The following is a 20,392-nucleotide window of genomic DNA, read 5'->3' on the forward strand; positions in this document are numbered from 1 at the left end:
GTTTAGTACTAAGCTTATATCTACCTATTATAGATTATTCTATCTTAATATAGTCGTTATATTTCCTTTCTATTAAAATTATCCTTATTCCTAGGGTTTCTAACTAGTTAGTTTAGCTATAGATAAGGTAGAGTTTACTATAGTCTTATTCTTAGTTTTACGTAATCCGCCTTATACGCGTCCTTTTACTATATTACTTATCTTCCCCTATAACCTAACTATTAGCTTAGTTTCTAACTATAGGTTAAGTTACTTATGGTTATTAATCTAAGTATTAAATAATTCTAGACTAATAGGTTAGCGGAATAATTCTTATAGTAGTATATCTAGTCGTTAATAGACTAGTATAGTAAGGTACTCTTTTAAGTATAGCGCTACTTTTACTTTTTAGTAGAGCTTTAATATCTATTTATAAAAGTTAGCTCTATTTATAATATCTAAGGCAGTAAATCGTTTTATTTATAAAGATCTTAACGCTACTTTTAGCTAGATAGTAAAGCGTTTTTATAGTTTAATATACTAGGCGGTATATCCTTAGTCTAGGGTATAAAGTATAGCTTAGTTAGATTCGCTTAGATCGCTAAAATACTATTTAATAGCTATTCCGTGGAGTAAGCTAGGGATTAATATTACTAGTTTATTAGCGTATTTTAGCCCGCGAATAGCTACCTACTTTAGGGAATTAATAAATCGATCGATGCTTTTATATATAATCGTTTTCTTAGTTTCTTTAAGGATATCGAATATTATATTAAAGGGGCTAGCGGGGTTAAACTTCTTTATATCTTTTAGTCTAATATATACTAAGGGTACTTAAAGAGGGGTTATAGTAGTATTATCCTTAGTTTCTCTTATTATAGCTTTTATTAATAGTCTTATAAGAGCTTCTTTTATAATTAAGCTTATTAGCTAGTTTACTAAGGTTATTATCGTAAATATACCGCCTATACTACTAAAGGTAGTATTATTTAAAGGTTCTTTCTTATTTTAGTTATTAAGGTTTAGCGAACTTCTAGGGCTTTATCCTTTTAATAAAGGTAGTTAGGGTAAGGTAAAGAAGGCTATACTATACCGATTTCTATATAGCTCCGCTATTTATAGTTAATATTACCTTATTACTAGAACGTATTTTAGGTTATTAATTTATTCTTATAGGCCTTAACGATCGGCTAAGTAAGCTAGTAAGTTATATTATAAAAGCTCCGCTCTTAATTCCTTTAAGCGTCGTTCTTACTACTAAGGTAGGCGATCTAGCTATCTTTTATTTCTATAGGAACTTAATAGGAAATATCCTAGGAATAGGTATCTTTCTAACCGCTAATAAAAGCTCTATATTACTTAAGCTTTAATACGTTAAAGTTTTACCTTTATCTAGAGTTCCCTAAGTATTTCTTCTATAAAAAGAGATTAAGAAGCTAGTATTTATTAGTATATAAGTAGGAGCTTTCTTCCTAAGAATATATCGGGGTTTATAGGTTAAGGTTAACTTATCCCTTTCCTTATTCTTTATCTTTTATTTTACTAAATATAGACCTTAAGAGAATAAATAGTTAAGGGGATTAGAATTACTACTATTTATTAAGTACTAGTCCCTTAGTATAGGGCTAGTACTTTAACCTAGCCGCTTACTTAGATCTAGTATAAGTTAGATAGGTAGTTAAACGGACTAGCTATTATATATAATAATATATATTATATAGACTAGCTACTATACGTTATTATATATATTAAATATAGACTAGCTAATAGTCTTATAAGTTAAAGTAAGAGTAGTATAATTATCTATATTCTTCTTTACCTACTATAAGAATCTTTAACTATTATAGGTAATAAGCTTAGGCCGCGGCCTAAGCTATATAGTTATATATAAAGGGCCGGATCCTATAAGTATAGGAGCGGGCTAGCCGCGTATAAAAGAGCTCTATATAGCTTATTAATATTATCTTATAGATAGTACCTATATATATGCCTCTACTTACTCTATAATAGTATAAGCTATTAACTAATAAATCTAATAGATATCTCCCTAGAAAGGGTGCCGCTTCCTTAAAGGAGCACCCCGCTACCCCTTAGGTAGATAGGAAGTATTATAGCTATCCTAGAAGCGATTAAAAGCGCGATAGCTAGCGAGAAGAATAAGGTTCTCGCTATACTAAGGGAGCCGTTTATAAGACTAGCGTTAACCCCTACGACCTTAGTAATACCGGTTATAGCGGCGGCACTACCGATATAAAAGCCGCTTTCCTAGCTAACTTAGGATAGTAAGCCTAAGTCCTTTTACTTCTTTCTTAGCTAGCTATAGATAAAGTTTATAATAAACGAGAAATAGGGCCTAAACGGCTATCGTAATATAGCGTAGTATTTACTCCTTTATACGTTACCGGAGCCCTAGATATAGCGGATCTCCGGATTCTAGGATAAGGGCGGCCTTAAAGGTAGACGCGACCTATAGGACTTCTTCTAATACCTTATATATACGTTTAGTAACGTATAAGAGCGGGAGAAGGCGTAGGATAGGCTATAGACCCTTAAGTAAAGGGACGGGTAGACCTTTAGCGAATTCCTCCCTAACTTTAAAGAGACGCTCTTATAAGTAGCGGGAACTATAGTATAAGAAGATAGCGCGAAGCTTATATAGTTACGGAACTTAATTACGCTAGCCCTATAAGAGCTACTTATCCTTATAATTATACTTACTAACTATAGCGAGTATATAAGCTAGTTAATAAAGGTAGTATAGGGCTATAAGTAAACGCCGCGTTTTTAAAAGCTTTATAAGTATACGCTATATAGCGGTAATAGGATTACCGCTCCTTTATAAGAGGAATAGCTAACTATTAATACTAACGGAGATACCTTAATATCGGCTACCTATATAGACCGAGTTAAACGTAGTAGGAAGTTATCTTTAAATATCCCTTATACTATCCCGCTCTCTAAGTAATAGGCGAAGTAGGTAATAAGCGAGGAAATCGGGAAAAAGAAGGCTAATAGCCGCTGCCTACGTTATAGCGCGTCTATATACTTTATATTAAAATGCCCCTTCCTTTTAGCTAAGCGGCCTATAGTAGTTTAAGTAGCGAAGATAAAACCGCTCCTTACCTTAAACGACGAAGAGGACTCCGCTCCCTTAGGCCTAGAAGAAAAAGAGTAGCTCTAGAGTAAAGATAGGCTCTAGAACCCTAATTACTAGTACTAGTAAAGGAGAAGGAGGAATTATCCGCCTATATAAAAAAGGAGCTTACTTTAATATAGGTTATAGTTAATAACTCCTTACCTATCGCCGCCTTTATAGATAAGGGCTATTAGTAGTACGCTATAGTTAACGAGGCGCTTATATAAGAGATATAAGTACTAATAGAAAAGATCGCCTTAAGGCGAGTAAAGGGCGCCTTAGGCGCGATAAAAGGTACGGTAATTAAGGGTATTATATAGCTAGCTATAGAGGTCGACGGTTACTATAAGCTTATTATAGCCTATATAATCCCTTAACTAGAGTTTCCCTTAATCCTTAGGAAACCCTAGTTATTATATATAGAGTTATACTTAGTTCTATACTAAAAGAAGCTATAGCTTAAGCCTATATAACGGTAGGTCTACTACGATAATAGTTCTATAGGTATAGGACTAAGCGTGCGAGCTTTATACTTAGTATAAGAAGTCCTTACCTTTATCTTTATAGGAACTATATAACGGTTAAAGCGGGAAGAAGGCTAGGCAGCGGCTAATATAGCGGTCTATATAGTTAGCTTAGCGGATATCGATAAGGCCCTCTAGGCAAAGAAGCTAAAGTCGCCCTCTAAGCTATAGTAGTAGATACTAGAGCGCTTTTATAACCTCCTACCGCTATTTAAGTCCTAAGAAGCGGATAAGCTTAACCTATATAAGCTAGGGGTAGACTATAAGATCGTACTCTATACCGATAAGAAGGGGTAGGAACTACCTATACTATTTAGACCGCTATATAGTATATTATATATAGAGCTACTAGTGCTAAAGAAGACGCTAAGGGATCTCTTAGATAAGGGTTTTATTTAAGTAAGTAGCTCTAAAGTAAGAGCGCCGGTCCTATTTATATATAAACTAAGGGGCGGGATATAGTTTTAATACGATTATAAGGCTCTAAATATAATTATAAGGCTAGACCGCTACCCTTTACCCTTAATCTTAGATACGCTTTATAACCTTTTAAAGGTAAAGTAGTTTATAAAGCTAGATATAAAATAAGCGTTTTATAAGGTATAGATCTTAAAGGGTAACGAGTAAAAGATAGCGTTCTATATACGCTACGGCTTATTTAAGTAGCTTATAACGCCCTTCGGCCTCTTAAGAGCGCCCGCTACCTTCTAGTATTATATTAATAACGTACTTTAAGACTTCCTTAATAAGTTCGCCTTTATATACGTAGATAATATCCTTATTTATACGAGCGGCTCTTACGAGGACTATATATAGAAAGTATAGAGGGTCCTAGAGCGCCTTTAACTTTATAAGTATAAGAAGGTATAGGCAATAAGCGTAGAATCGGGTAATCGATAACGTATACGGAAAGATCGGTCGAAGGAGTATAGGGTAGGATTTCGTCCGGAATTTATAACGAGCATATAAGGGGCTGAATAATATATTAAAAGAATAGCGTTGCAAAAGATACTTACGAACTTACTTATTCTATCTACTACTCCTAGGGAAATCCTTCGTCTTTTATAGACTATTGCTCGCCTACTAGTAGACCAATTAGTTAGCTTTCTAGCATATTCTATAGTACTTAAAAAGCTCTATCTATAGTATATCTTCCTAACTTAGTAGGTGGTCTAATTATAGCGTGATAGTTAACGTAAGACTATAGGTTCTAGTATAAGTAGTGGATTTAACTAGAATGTTCTATGCCCTACCTATTCTCGTATCGCGGATATCTTCGGAACCGCTAGGCTAAAATAGGCAATAGGGTATCCGTTCTACTAGTAATTAACTTATGCATTTTATATATATTTTTATTTATAAGGATAGGCTTATCTTAACCCGCTTTTCCTAGAGGAAGGTATAGTTATCTAGTAGAGGTCTTTATCTTTTAAGGGTTATTCCTTTAGACTATATTATAGAGCCTCTTTTTACTAGCTTATATTATAAAGCCTCCCTATGCCTATTATTTCTTTATAATAGTAAAATAAGAATATAAGGGTATATTCTTATAGCCTCCCTTAAAGAGTACTAGGTAAATAGTACTCTTTACTAGTTATTTCTTATAGTAGAATTATCCTTATTAAGAATAAGGTGTATAATAGGAATATAAGGAAAATTTTAAAACCCTTTCTAGGAAAAACCTTAGTAGGAAAAATCCTAGTTATAGTTATAATTATTTCTCCTTTTTAGGCAAACCTTTATAAGGAAAAAGCCTTATAGAGTTATTATTATAGGAAACCTTTTAATAAGGAAAAACCCTATTTTTATAAGTTGTTTTTTACTAATAGGAAACCTTTTTAAAGGAAAAAACCTATTAGTTATATATAGAGGAAAAGCTAACAATATTATCTTCGGATTTAATATAGAAAATCCGAATCTTCTTTTCCTTAATATTTTCTTAGGTATAGAAGTAGGCAATGTCTATATGCTTTGTCTTTTTATAAAATTCCGGATTTTTAGCTAATTTAATAGCTGCCTCGTTATCCGTTAAGATAGGAGGTATAGTATTAGGAATTTTAATAGACAAGCTATTATTTATCGTATAAAATAGCCGATTTAGATATAAAGCTTCTTTATTAGCCTCCCTAAGGGCAATAAATTTAGCTTCGTAGGTTAATAGCGCTATAGATTTTTGCTTCTAGCAGGCCTAACTTATAATATTTTTATAAATATAGAAATAGTATCTAGAAACGGATTTTCTATCTATAAGGTTAGACGCCTAGCTAGCGTCGGAATAACCTTTTATAAAATTATACGTATAAGGGATATTATAATAATAAATTATCCCTAGGTTAGGATATTTATTTAAATATTTCTAGATAGTATTTAACGCTTTAAAATACGTATTATCTAGTTTAAAAGTAAATCTAGCGTAGGAAATAATAGTATATAAAATGTCTAGCCTGCTTATTATAGCTAGATATATAGAGCCCTTATTTCCTTTAGTAAATAAGGATTTCTTTTTACGAAGGCGTTATAGTAGCCTTTTTAAGCTTTACTCCTACTATAGTAGGTGTATTAAAAGTCCCTAAGTCTTCTTTATTATATTCTCGTATTTTATTATAAGTATATTTTTCCTAGGATATAAATATCTCCTTTCTACTCTAGTTTATAATTATATATATTCCTAAGAAGTCTTTTAGTTCGCTTAGAGGCTAAACCTTTATATAATCTACTACTTTTTTATGTAGACTATTTATTATACCTCTATTAGGCCCTATTATTAGGAGGTTATCTATATAGATTACTATAGCAATTTTATATTACGTATTAATAAATACCCCTTTATCTATAGGAAGGGCCGAAAATCCTATCTTAGCTAATATAGAGCTAAGATAGTTATACTAGAGCTTTAGGCTTTATTTAAGGCCGTATAATGCTTTCTTTAATTTTGCTACTTATAAGGAACGGTGTTCCTACTATAAATAAAGCAGCTATAATATACTCTCCCGATTATATAAGCCAATAAGTAGTATATTAATTATAGACAAAATCTCATCTTATAGAGCAAGAATCGCTCGTCATTTTGCATGTCATTATGCATTAAACGGGTTGCCGGTTATCGTACAATCGGGAATCGAAGGAACAGAGCTAGCTTGGAATGCTAGCTAAGACCTCTTAAGAACACCGGCACGACCAACCTCCTTTAAACACGAATATCAGTGGAACCAAGACACTTCCAGATTCACTCGAGGTATCACGGAATTCCTCAGTCTCAGGGCTATACGGCAGCCTAAATCTGGTCCCGAAAGGTTCTTCCGTTCAGCTACAATTGTCTATATAAGACAGCATGTCCGCTAGTAGATAGATAGAGAATCATCAACTCTAACACCTCTTCCACACACTAATACACTACCAATAAATTCCGTTGAAAATCCTACCTTATACTCCTTCTTCCCCTCTATTACGTAGTCTTACGTGATTCCTTGATTTCCCAAAATTCCGCTTTTGCTCATATACCTTAAGACTACTAGCCTTTTCTTTTTATATAGCTCTAGAAACTATAAATAGCTAATATTATACTTATACTAGTTTTTATTAAACTAGTCTTTAAGTATTAGCTTTTTATAGCCTATAAGGATTTTTATATAAATATCTATATCTATTTCGGTATATATAAAGGCATTTTTTATATCGTATTATAGTAGAGTATAATTATTAGAAATAGCTATTATAAGTAGCATTCTAATAGATTCGGGTCTTACTATCGTAGAAAAGGTTTCTAAATAATCTAGGCTATAGACCTAATTAAATCCTTATACTATATAGCGGGCTTTATATTTAATAATATTATTATTATTATCCCGCTTTATTTTATAGACCTAACGGCCGCCTAGGGCCTCCCTATCGCTAGGAAGAGGCTTTAATTCCTAGGTATTTTAGTTTAAGAGCTCTTCTATTTCTAGAAATATAGTTCTTTTCTATTCTATAGCTTCTAAGCTATTTATAGCCTATTTAAATGTTTTAGGCTCTATAGGATCCTTATTTTCTAGTAAAGATAGAATAATCTCTTTACTTTTACTATTTAATATAGTATTTATTTCGGGTATACGATATAGTCTTTATAAAATCCGTTTAGCTTCTTAGGTATATTAATATGGATTTTAGATCCTTATTTAATCCCTTTCTAAAAGAGGATTATTTCCTTTTATAAAAGGGTTATCTTCCTTCTCTATAAGAGGGTTATCTTCCTTCTTTATAGGAGGGTTATCTTCCTTCTTTATAGGAGGGTTATCTTCCTTCTCTATAAGAGGGTTATTTTCCTCTTCTTTTAAAGAAGAGTTATTGCCTTCTTTATATATAGGTTCCCTTTATAAATAATTATCCGGGACCTTATTTATAGAAGGTAAGGTATTAAAGTCGAAGTCTTTAAGGTCTTCTTCCTTTTAATTTTCTATAAATTTATTTTCTAGGATAGTAATATCTCTAGAAATTATTACCTTTCTTTTCAAAAAGTTATATATTTTATAAGCCTTTTATAGGCATAGCCTATAATACTACCCTTATAAGCTCTTATCTCTAGCTTATCTAAGGGTCTTTATTTTTATAATAAATAGTACTTCCGAAGGTCTTAATTTTCTTTAAGTCTTCTAAGGCTAGAGATTTATTTTCCTTCTTCTCTATAGGAGTTTAGAAGCCTATTCGTAAGTAAGGGGTCCTATTATATAAATAGGCTGCTATTAAAATAGCTTCTCCCTATAGATACTTAGGCAGTTTTACTATAAATAAAATAGCTTGGACTTTATTTAAAATAGTCCTATTAATCCTCTCTATTACTCCGTTTAATTCGGGAGTCCTAGGAGGGCTTATATAATATTTTATTTCCTTTCTTAAGTAGTAGGGTTTTATTTTATATAGGAATTCTTTTACGTTATCCGAAAAGACTTCCTTTATAGTAATATTATCCCGGTTATTTTTAACTAAGGCTTTATATTCTAAGAATTTATCTAGGGCTTCTACCTTAGATTTTATTAAAGATATTTCTAAATATCTTATCCTATATCTAAAAAGGATATAAAGGAGGTATATTTATTATAAGTAGGGGTCTTTATAGGTCCCTAAATATTAATAGTAACTCTATTAAGGTAATTATATACCTTATTAGATAGGGATTTATTCCTCTTATTAGTTGCCTTTACTTTAATATAAGCCTCGTATTCTTTAATTTTTATAATATCCTTCTTAGGGATAGTTATATCTTTATTATATCTTTTAATAGTTTCTAGTAAGGCTTTAAGACTTATATATCCTAGCCTTAAATACTATAAATAAAAGTTAAGGTCCTTTATATTATTCCTTATATTATTAATATTATATAGGAATGTCTTCTTTTTAAGAAAGGAATTTTAAAGAGAAGATATAAAGGTTATCTTACTATTTTCCTTTAGATATAATATTAGCCTAGTTATCTAGCAGGAAAATTTCCTTGCTATTAATAAAGGCATAAGTGTTTTTAAAATACGATTAGCTTATAATATTTACCCCTAATTCGGGTATAAAAAGGCAGTTTCTTAAGATAAATAGCCTTTTATTTTTTAGAAATCTAAAAAGAAGATCTCTATAGCCTTTAATAATTATATAGGATGCCTTTCCCTAATTAACCTTAGTAGAGATAGTTCGAAAATTAATAAGGAATTTCTTTTCCGATACTATATACTTAGTAGCACCGGTATTATATATAAATTATAGAAATTTCCATTCTCTAAGGTTTTATAAGGGATTTCCTTCTCTTTTACCTTATATATAAGGTCTTTAATTCGAGAGGAATTTAAAGGTCCTATTTGCCTATTATTAAATATAGCTTTTTTAAGGATATTTAAAGAGATATATACCTCTGCTTCTTCTTCGGAGCTTTTATAGCCTCCGGGGGTAGGAGGAGGAATAGAAAAATCGATTTCCGGTTCTTTATCCATTTAATTATCGATTTCTATTTTTTCTGCTTCCGATATATATAGAGAAGAGGGTTTTTTCGTCTTCTTATCGACGTAAGAGTCTAATTCGATAGGATTTCCTTTTATAGAAGGTTTTCTAGGCCTCTTAAAAGGTATTCCTTTCTTTTAATTTTTTAAATTTTTAGAAAAGCCTTTAAGGGCCTTTTCCGGGTAAAGATAGTAGTAATCTTTAACTAGATACCCTTTCTTTTTATAGTAAGTGCATTATAATATAATTTTTATCTTTTTCTAGGGCTTCTTAGTAAAGAAAGCTTGCTTAGGAGGATTTTCTAGAGACTTAGTCCTCTTAAATTCGTTTATAAGACTACTAGAGAGAGACTTTAGATTAAAAGCTTCTAAGTTATTTCGAAGAGCTTACGTTATATTAGTTATATAGCTAGAAAACGAGCCCGAAAGGCTATTTAAAATCTAAGCTATAATAACTACTTTTAGAATTATAATATTCCGTGCTTTTAGCTCTTCGAATACCTCTTTTACCTTATTTAGGTAGCCTTCTAGGGATTCGAAATCCCTTACCGAAGTATTAAAAAGCTCCTTTATAAGTAGGTAATTCGAGGTAAAGGAAATAGGGTTATATAGGTTTTTTAACCTATCCTACGAGTTATTACCCGACTTATAGAGAAGCCGGGCTTATAACCTATAAGAAGGTATAAGTAATAAGCGTAGAATCGGGTAATCGATAACGTAAGCGGAAAGACTGGTCGAAGGAGTATAGGGTAGGATTTCGTCCGGAATTTATAATAAGCATATAAGGGGCTAAATAATATATTAAAAGAATAGCGTTGCAAAAGATACTTACGAACTTACTTATTCTATCTACTACTCCTAGGGAAATCCTTTGTCTTTTATAGACTATTGCTCGCCTACTAGTAGACTAATTAGTTAGCTTTCTAGTATATTCTATAGTGCTTAAAAAGCTCTATCTATAGTATATCTTCCTAACTTAATAGGTAGTCTAATTATAGCGTGATAGTTAACGTAAGACTATAGGTTCTAGTATAAGTAGTAGATTTAACTAGAATGTTCTATGCCCTACCTATTCTCGTATCGCGGATATCTTCGGAACCGCTAGGCTAAAATAGGCAATAGGGTATCCGTTCTACTAGTAATTAACTTATGCATTTTATGCATATTTTTATTTATAAGTATAGGCTTATCCTAACCCGCTTTTCCTAGAGGAAGGTATAGTTATCTAGTAGAGGTCTTTATCTTTTAAGGGTTATTCCCTTAGACTATATTATAGAGCCTCTTTTTACTAGCTTATTCTATAAAGCCTCCCTATACCTATTATTTCTTTATAATAGTAAAATAGGAATATAAGGGTATATTCTTATAATAAGCTCTACCTCGACCTAGATAAGTACGAATTTAGGGTTAAGAGGGTTAAGTACCTAGGCTTTATTATCTACGCCGGCATAGGTATATAGGCGGATCCTATAAAGATCTAGGCGATTTAGGACTAAGCTACCTTAACTATATAGATAAGCGTATAAAGCTTCCTTAAGTTCGCGAACTATTATAGGATATTTATTAAGGGCTTCTCTTATATTATAATACCCTTAAATAAGATTACTAGGAAGTAGACCGCCTTTTACTAAGGGCCTATATAAGAAGGAGCGTTCTATATACTTAAGGACCTATTCTCTTAAGCCCCGGTACTACTTTAGTAGGACTTTAACCGGTCTACGTTAGTTAAAGTAAACTATAGCGGCTAGGCATTTAGAGGAACGCTCTCTTAGGAGGTAGATAGGCGGAAGTAACTAGTAGCGTTCTACTCTTATAAGCTAACCTTAGTAGAGCGGAATTACGCTATTTACGATAAGGAGATACTAGCGATTATTAGCTACCTTAAGTAATAGTAAGCGGAGCTCTAGAGCTATAAGAGCTTTAAGGTTCTTATAGACTATAAGAACCTTAAGTACTTTATAACTCGCTAGTACCTCTTAGAGCGGTAAGCCCGCTAAGCGGAGTATCTCTTATACTTTAACTTCTCGATTAAGTACCGGCTAAGGCGGGACTTTATAGTCTTAGATATACTTTCTTAAAGGGATTAAGACCGGCCGACGGGAGCGGATATTAAGGCCTGGGATCTATAGCTTATCCTATAAGAAGCGCTATAGACTTATATAGGAGCTTCCTTAGTAAAGGAAGGCGCGGCGCTAACGGATAAGCCTTCCCCTATACCTTTGCCTTAGCCTAGCGAGGAGGGATAGACCGGCCTAAGGGCGCGTATAGCGCGGGTATTCTAAGATAAGGTCCTCTAGCGCTTATAAGATAGGATATCGTTTTTAGACTATACTTATAAGAGCGTGCGCCGCGCTATTAAGTCCGGCGCTCGACGCCTTAATCTAAAGCTAAAGCTAAAGGTATAAGTAGCCGACTATTATATTAACCTATAAGGGCACCTACGTTAGCGGGGGAGACTATAGGTGCTAGGCGCGCTATATACTATAAAAGCTAGGGAGAAGGATAGACCGCTAAAGCTAGATAAATAGAACGAGCTCTAAGGGAAGCTAGTTTAGCTCGTCTATAACTTTAGTATTATAGGCTACCTAGGTAGGCAGGGTATAATAGTAGGCCTCGCGAGGGATTTCTACTAGCCCCTCCTATAGTACTATATTCGCTGCTTCTTCTATAACTATAATATCTACGGCTATATTAAGATTTAAAGGGCGTAGCTTAAGGGGCTACTTAAGTAGCTTCCGGTACCCGACCGGTTCTATATATATATATAGATAGACTTTATAATAGACCTCCTACTTATAAAGGGCGGTAACTACTATATATAAGTAATTAAAGACCGACTTAGTAAGTCTATAGTATTAAAGCTAATATTATTTATAAATATAAAGTCCTATATAGAGCGCTTCCTATAGTACTAGGCCCGCTTATATAGCTAGCTAGCCTCTATTATAAGCGATAAGAGATTAAATTAAACTAGCCGCTTTTAATAGTACCTATACTAGCTACTTTAGATTATATAGCTACTTAGTATAGTATATTACCTATAAACTAATAAAGGGCTTAAGAGGGTTAACTAAGAGGTATAGGCTTACCTATAGGCTATTATAGCCTATAACTAAGTAAACTAAGACCGTTAGCTCCTTATAGCCTAACTTACGTTAAATAGTAAACTATATACCTTTATTAAGATAGCTCTTTTTTTTATAATATATAGCTTTAAACTACCCTTATTAGTTCCCTTTACTATAAATATAGTAGCGGAGTAGTATAGTAATTTATTTTCAAAGGGCCGCGCCTTCGCGTTTATACGAAAGCTATAAGAGACTATAGATTATTACTAATCTATAATAGCCGCCGCGGCGTAAGATTAAGAGCGGCACGCTAATAAGACTAGGGCCTTAGTAGATAGGTTTATAGTAAGAGATAAGGTATAGCTAGACCTCTATAACTATAGGTCGGTATAGCTAAAGAAGAAGCTTAACTAGCTATATATAAAGTTTATAGTATAAAGGGTTATTAGCCTATAGGTTATAGAGCTCGATAGTCTCTTAATAGGGGTCTATAATAAGATTAATATAGACCTCCTTTATAAAGCCTCCTTTAACCCGCTACCTAGATAAGAAGTAGTAGACGCTTAACTACCTATAATTAAAGTAAAGAAAGAAAATAAGTTTAAGGTTAAAGAGATATAAGCCGCGCGCTAGAAAAAGGTTAGTAAGGGGAAACGCTAGGAGGTCCTTATTAAGTAGTATAGGTATCTTAACCCTATATAGGAACCTATATATAAGTTTATAGGAACTATAGCCCTTAATAAGTTTAAAGCCTTATTTAAAATAGTAGATAAGAATAATAAACTAATAGACTACTAATAGTAGCCTAAGCTAAGACTATAAAGTAAGTATAGTAAAGGGGGTAATTATAATAATATAAGTAATATAAGTATAATAGTATAAGTAGAGATAAAAATAGCGTTTATTATAAGGCAGAGCTATTAAACTACCTAGGCCTATTCCTTATTATTATTATTATTATTATCTTTATTATTATTATCCTTATTAGCCTCCTCCTTCTTATTAGCGGCGGCGGCGGTTTCTAAGGCGCTAAGGCGGCCCTTTAAGCCTATAAGCTAGTTAGTGGCGGCAGCGGCTCTAGGGGTAGAAGGGCGGCGGCTAATAGCGGCGGTAGGGGCAGCGGTAGTAGCAGAGGTAGGCATAGCTAAGGGGACCGCCGATAGAGCGATAGAGGTAGTATCCCTAGCGCTAGGTACGTTAGAGGCGGAAATAAAGGAGTAGAGGAGTAGGACTTACTTAGGTATAAGGCCCTATCGCTTAAGGGCGCGGAGGTTATAGTAGGCGGCGGCGGCGGCGGTAAGGCGCTTCTTAGTAGCCCCTCGCGCCTACCTATATAAGCCGGCCTTCTAAGCTAACGCCATAGCGAGTAGGATAGGAGGCGCCGCCTTATAAGCGCGGCCGGCTCGCGTATACTAGTAGTAGCTGCCGCCGCGGCGGCGCCCGGCTTAGTCGGAGTAGTCGAGCTCCTATAACGTATAACGTATATAGGGGGCCGAGCGGGCGGCGCCGGCTTATACTTAGCGCTTATATTATAGGAGGTTAGCGGATAACGTCTATTACGCTTACCTAACTATAGACTTATAGGGGTAGCGGAGATAGAGGCGGGGGCTAAGGGGCCGGGCGTTATAGGTAGCGGCGGGGACGGCGTTATTACCCTAAGGGGCGATATAAGAGCGAATAGCGTAGTAGAGGCGGCGGCGGCGGCGGTAGGAGCGGTAGTAGCGGCGCGGGCAGGAGCGGCGGTAGCGGCGGAGTCGTTGTCGGCCGCGGCTAGTATAGCGTCGACGAACGACTCTATACGCTCTAAGAAGGAGAAGGTAGGAGAGGGAGAAGCGGATATATCTATCGCGGAAGTTAGTATAATAGAATACGGCCTCTTACTCTATAAGGCGCGGAACTTATTAATTAAAGTTATTATTATTATTAGGGCTATTATTACTACTACTACTATTACTATAAGTATACGTTAATAGAGCGGCCTATATAGCTAGGAATAGACTAATACCTTAAGTAAAATAGAACTTACTTATTAATACTACTACTATAGTTAAAGAAAGGAGAGAAAGAAAGGAAGGGGGAAAAAGGGGATACTACCTTATATACCCCTTAGTAGAGGATACTACCTAAGGTAGAGGGGACGGGTAACCTAAGGCTTACGTAGGTCTAGATTAGCCGCCGGCTACTTAAGGGCGTATATAATAGGTTACGCCCTTATTTAAATAGCTAGCCGGCCAATAAGTATAGAGCTAGGTCCTAGCTGCCTAGGCTAACGGGCGCGGGGATAATAAGGCTAGTAGGGCCGGCCCTATTAATAGGAAAGGGTAGGGAAGAGCCCGCGGTATAGGCCTAATTATATAGGAGCCGTTAATAGGGTAGCGCTACGCCGCGCTTAAGAGAGGGTATTATATAAGAGTCTTTAACTATTATAGGTAATAGGCTTAGGCCGCGGCTTAAGCTATATAGTTATATATAGAGGGCCGGATCCTATAAGTATAAGGGCGGGCTAGCTACGTATAGAAGAGCTCTATATAGCTTATTAATATTATCTTATAAACGGCACCTATATATATACCTCTACCTACTCCGTAATACCTACCTAAGATCTAATAGGTTTTTTATCTTCTATATATACTATAGCGAGCGTAAGACCTTACTTAGGGCTTTAACTAAGTAATATCTTAACCTTATAATCGTATAATAATAGTATAGCGTATTAGTAGCTTTCTTAGTATATTCCCTAAGTATATATAGGTATTTCTTTATAATTTCCCTGCTATATTCTTATAGTAACTTCTTAGGGAAATATTAGTATAATCCCTTAAGGAGCTATTATTACTTAGGAAATTATAGTATATTCCCTATATAATATATCCTTAAGGGAAATCTCTATAAAATATCTATATAATCCGCTTAGTTATTATTTCCGGGATTTCTAGGTAATTTCCTAGAGTTTACTTAGTAGTTTCTAGGTTCCTTCTTCCGTAAAGAGCCTTAGTAAGTTAGGGGTAACTTCCTTAAGGGAAGCCGATATCGTTATAGGTACCTAGATTATCGACCGTAGGGTGTCCCGTAATACTACCCCTATAGCTACTATAGCCCTTACTACTACGGCCCCCGCTACTGCTACTACTGCCCCTCTAGCTCCTCCTCCCTCGAGAGCCTTAACCCTATCTATATTAGCTGCCCCTATCCCGGCCTCGGCTCTGCCTACTACTCTAGGCCCGGCCCTATTAGTCCGTCCGGCCTAGCTAGTCTATTAATAGACCTTTTAGTCCGTTAGTCGAAAAATCAGGGAACTAGTTAAATTAGAACCTCGTTAAAATTAATAATAAGGGGTAAAAAAAGGGGGTTTTTAAGTAGACCTTCTAGACTAAGATAAGGATTCCTTAAAGAAACGGAAGACTAAATAAAACAGCTGCCTAGCCTATAAATCCCTAGGCTATAGGTTATTATAATACTAGTAAGTCTTTAAGGAAAACTAACCTAAAGGATTTAACCCTTTAAAGAGGCTATAAGAAACGATATAATAGTCTCTTAAAGAGGACCCCTCGTTATAGAAGAAGATAGATAAGATTCGGGTTACTAAGAAATAGTACCTAACGCCGCTGCCCTTATTTAAGCCGTAAATTTAAGGAAAAACTATTAGTATAGTAAATCCGGCCTTCGTCTTCCTTATAGATTAATAAGGCTAAGACTAACCGTTAGAACCCTCCGACTATCCCCTATAAAAATTAGCTATCCTTAATTCTAGTACTTCCCTTAATATCTATAATACCCTCCTACGATTCCGGTCCTTTAAGAAGGCATAGAGGGAATACCTTATTACTAGGGAATTATTTATATAAATATAAGGATATAGAAGGGTGAAATTTACTATAAAATTACTTAATAGGTCTATTATTTATATAAATATAAGGATATAGAAGGGTGAAATTTACGATAAAATTACTTAATAGGTCTATATATATTCTGCGGCGAAAAAAAATAGCTTTTTACCCTCGATTTTTAACGCGCTTAATTTCCTTCCGCTTTCTTCGAGAGGAAGGAATCTTCTAAGATACGACTTCTAAGCCTATAAGGCTAGTCTAGAAGAATTAGACGATTAGGCTTATCGAGGAAAAATTCGGTTAATTTATTCTCGAATTCCGACCTATCCTTAGGAAGGAACTGCTTAAGAAGTCAGCTTTCCCTACTAGGAGGAATAGGTCTACTATAAAGGACCCTCTTCTAGCAGCCTAAGGAGACGGTCTTCTTTAGCACGCACGACTTAGTTATCTAGGTCCCCTAGCTTTATATAACATAGCTCTACGTTAGCTACTATACACACACACATAAGACCCTACCTACATTCCACACACACGCATACATATATTAATTTAAAGCTATTGCTAGCGCCGTAATAGACCCTCTTCTCTCTCCTTAATGCCCCTACGCCGTAAGGCGACTTAAACGAAGCCCACGATGCCTATAACCTTATGCCTAAGCTAATTTAAAGCTTAAAAAGCGTGATGTTTTGGCACGATAGTGGCTTGAGAAGCTATTAGTAAAGACCCCCCCCTTAATAGTGGTTTTTATACTAATTACTACCTCTAGCACCTCGACGAGCTATGGCTACGAATCCGCGATCCTAACGTTATTATAGTCACACGCGGCCGGCCCTGCAATAATAAGCTGCCTGTGCCGGGTTCCCTCGCAGGAACGGCATCACAACCAGCGGCGGCAGCAGCAGCAGCGGCAGCAGCGGCAGCAGCGGCAGCGGCGGCGGCGACGACGGTGACGGCATCACAACAGCACCCAATTCGAGTCAGGCCAGCTCAAGGCGGCTTAACGCAAGCATTCGAAGGCGCCGGGGGCACAACGAAATCGACGAACTTAGCTACAGTCCGCGATCTCTCACAGCGTCACAATAAGGATCGACCGCCCGAGGAAATACAAGGGGAAGGGGATCAAGAGGAGGACGCGGCAGGAGGGGCGCGCCGCCGGCTTCGTCAGGGCAGCCGGCTTCGTCAGGCGTTGGAGGGATCGTTGAGTGGGATGCAATTGAGGCGGCGCCGCCGCCGCCGCCCACACAGCCGTAAGGGCCAAGGAGGAGCCGGATCAATTGACGGGCCGATTGTTGCAATTTCGAGCTTAAGGCCCGGAAATGCGTTATTTGAGCGAATTGAGAGGCATGCGTTATATGGCCTTTATTGCCTCTTGTGTGTGTGTGTGTGTGTGTGGGCGGGCGGGGGCGCGGGCGTTTGGGCGGTACCGCTACCTGCTATGCGGGCGCGGTATAAATAGGCGGGGCGGGCTGGTGTTGGTATGTATCTTAAGAATGGGGCCTTTGTACGAATAGCGATGTGTCTTTGTACAAATAGTAATACTCTAGCAGATTTGCCGTAATTAAGCGGTCGACCTTATCCATCCATGCTCTGCGGCATAAGAGTCGACGGCGACAACTCGTTTTAACGCAAACACTCTTTTATGCTTCCATGCTGCTTGCCATAAAGCGACCGACCGCCTTGACTTGATGATTGTGATACAGTGACAAGCATCATGATGACTGACACTACAGCGGACTACTTGTCGTTGCTCCTGGAGACAACCACTTATGGCTAAGATAAAGACGCAACATAACTCACATCCATATACATGTGTACGCCTAAATATGTAGTGGACTTCGAAGCCGTTCCGTTCGCGCAACCGCCTTGGCAGTAGGTAATGAAAACTCGCAACTCTATTGCGCTGACTCGCCAAGCATCCTGCTGTCTGTCCAAGGTATGTCCTCGCAATAGCCGCTGCCCGCTGCACAGCTGAAGTATCGGCGTCTACCCTTTAGTGTTGATGACGTAGAAATCGCATTACATCTTCGTGCTGCGACGGTCGCACCCCCTATTTCTGGGTTCTCACCGCCCCTTTTTCTGGGCCATCGCCGCTCCTCTCTTGTCTAGACCAAAGGCCGATGGTTATCTGGAAAGTCTGATGATTGCAAAGTGTTGCGATTTCGTGCTCCTTCTACGTCGCCCCCGCCAGCAGGTTCGGCTATATAAAGGCCTCCATCCCTCCGTCATGTTTCCGCAGTCGTCCTCCATCCTGCCCAGTTTATCGACGCAAGAAGCAACTCGCCACAATAGCTACATCATCTCCAACCCCAACCCACTCCAAGCTCGTCCAAAATGCTCGCAAACATCAGCATCCTGTCCGTCAGCGCCGCTCTGGCCTCCCTAGCCTCCGCCGGCCGGGTCATCGTGGCGAACAACTGTGACTACGAAGTGAGTGTCTGGGCCGTGGGCCAAGTACAATCCCCCGTCACCCACGTCGGACACGGCGAAAGCTTCTCCGAAGAGCTTCACCGAGACCCTGTGTCTGGAGGAAGAGACATCAAAATCGCCCGCAAGCCACACCCAGGGAACACAAACCCATTGAGCGGGGCGCATCTGCAGTTGGCCTACAACGTTTCCCCTGATGGAAATCGTCCATTGGACACAGACTCGGGAAGTCTCAACTACGATCTCAATGCCATCTTCAATACCCCCTTTCCAAACTCGAGGGTGACCCTGAAGTCGACCGGGTGCCCTCACATTCTCTGGGAGACGGGCGTCAAGCCACAAAATTCTGGCGGTCAGGCTTGCAAGGGGATAGGCCATGACCTGACCTTGACACTGTGCGCGCCTGCCGAGTCATAGCGAAATTCTAGGCAGTGACGAGCATACCAAGGGAACAGCAGTTGGGAATGGCTCGCGTAATGAGACGCTGGATGATTACTAGGCTATAACCTAACGGAATTGTCCCATATGCTCTCGAGAAAGGAGGAAGAGTGTTCGACCAAGCAGGCCTGAGATTAATAAAGACTCCTGTCATGACAAGTCTTAACATGTAGTACCGATCAATAAGCGCAAGCCTTATTTTCTTCCAATGTTTGATAAGCCACCTTCGGGCCATAACTCGGAACTCAGGGACAATTAATCTGTGCTTTCAAGTTGACCCCAGGTTTATACATGGGACTGTGGCGTAAGATGGCAAGAGAGCGGAGCTAGAACTGCATCCTGCCTCTCAGCTAAGCTTTGCCGCTTCTTCACCGAACAATAACTTCAGCTGTTTCATGTCACTGCTTCCGATACCAAAATCTCTTTAGATAGTGACCTGTCGGCGTTACGCCGGAACACGAATCCGAGAATTGCGCCAACCCTCTGGGCCGCTTCAGCCAAATCCTGTATTTGTGTCTTGCAGCAGCCGCTTACATGTGTAGTCATGCCAGCGGTCGGGCGTCATGAGCCCGGTGATTCAGGAGAGGATATCCAAATCCACCGGGAAAGGCATAACCCCTGCCAGAGACCAGTCGACGATGCCTATAACTTTGGATTGTTCTCTTAGACTAGAATATTCGTTCCTGAGAATTCACTATGCGTGAGGACTTATAGGTGGTCTTGACTGAAGAGCGAGGGACGGCTCTCTATGAGCTTGGACAACATCAAGTTCGATAGGATGGGCTATCCGGGCGGAGTCTTCTAAGAATTCCTTATTGCTATATTGCCTAGTTTTAACGGTCGATCGACTATGGACTGGACCAGCATTGGCGGAAGTACCTTGAAGGTGTAAGCAATATGGTCTCTAAATGGCCCTCGAACCTATATAGAGTTTACCAAGCGAGGCGCTTGACAAAGAATCTATGCCTGGCATCATCATCTAGAATCATTTTAGCCTAAAAATGCAAGACTTAAATGCACTATGAGCCTTGCAATT

General features: G+C 37.5%; 1 protein-coding gene across 1 annotated transcript; it reads left to right on the plus strand.

The window, feature by feature from the left end:
* Window positions 1-18,825: 18,825 nt before the first annotated feature.
* Window positions 18,826-19,335, plus strand: HRG_00129 (uncharacterized protein; the record flags this gene model as incomplete). Its single annotated transcript, XM_044858600.1, has 1 exon — window positions 18,826-19,335. The coding sequence occupies one exon, from the start codon at window positions 18,826-18,828 to the stop codon at window positions 19,333-19,335; it is 510 nt and encodes a 169-aa protein (XP_044725000.1).
* Window positions 19,336-20,392: the final 1,057 nt, after the last annotated feature.

Source organism: Hirsutella rhossiliensis (assembly GCF_020360975.1).
Source record: "Hirsutella rhossiliensis strain HR02 chromosome Unknown scaffold00001, whole genome shotgun sequence".
In the NCBI taxonomy this organism is placed as follows: domain Eukaryota; kingdom Fungi; phylum Ascomycota; class Sordariomycetes; order Hypocreales; family Ophiocordycipitaceae; genus Hirsutella; species Hirsutella rhossiliensis.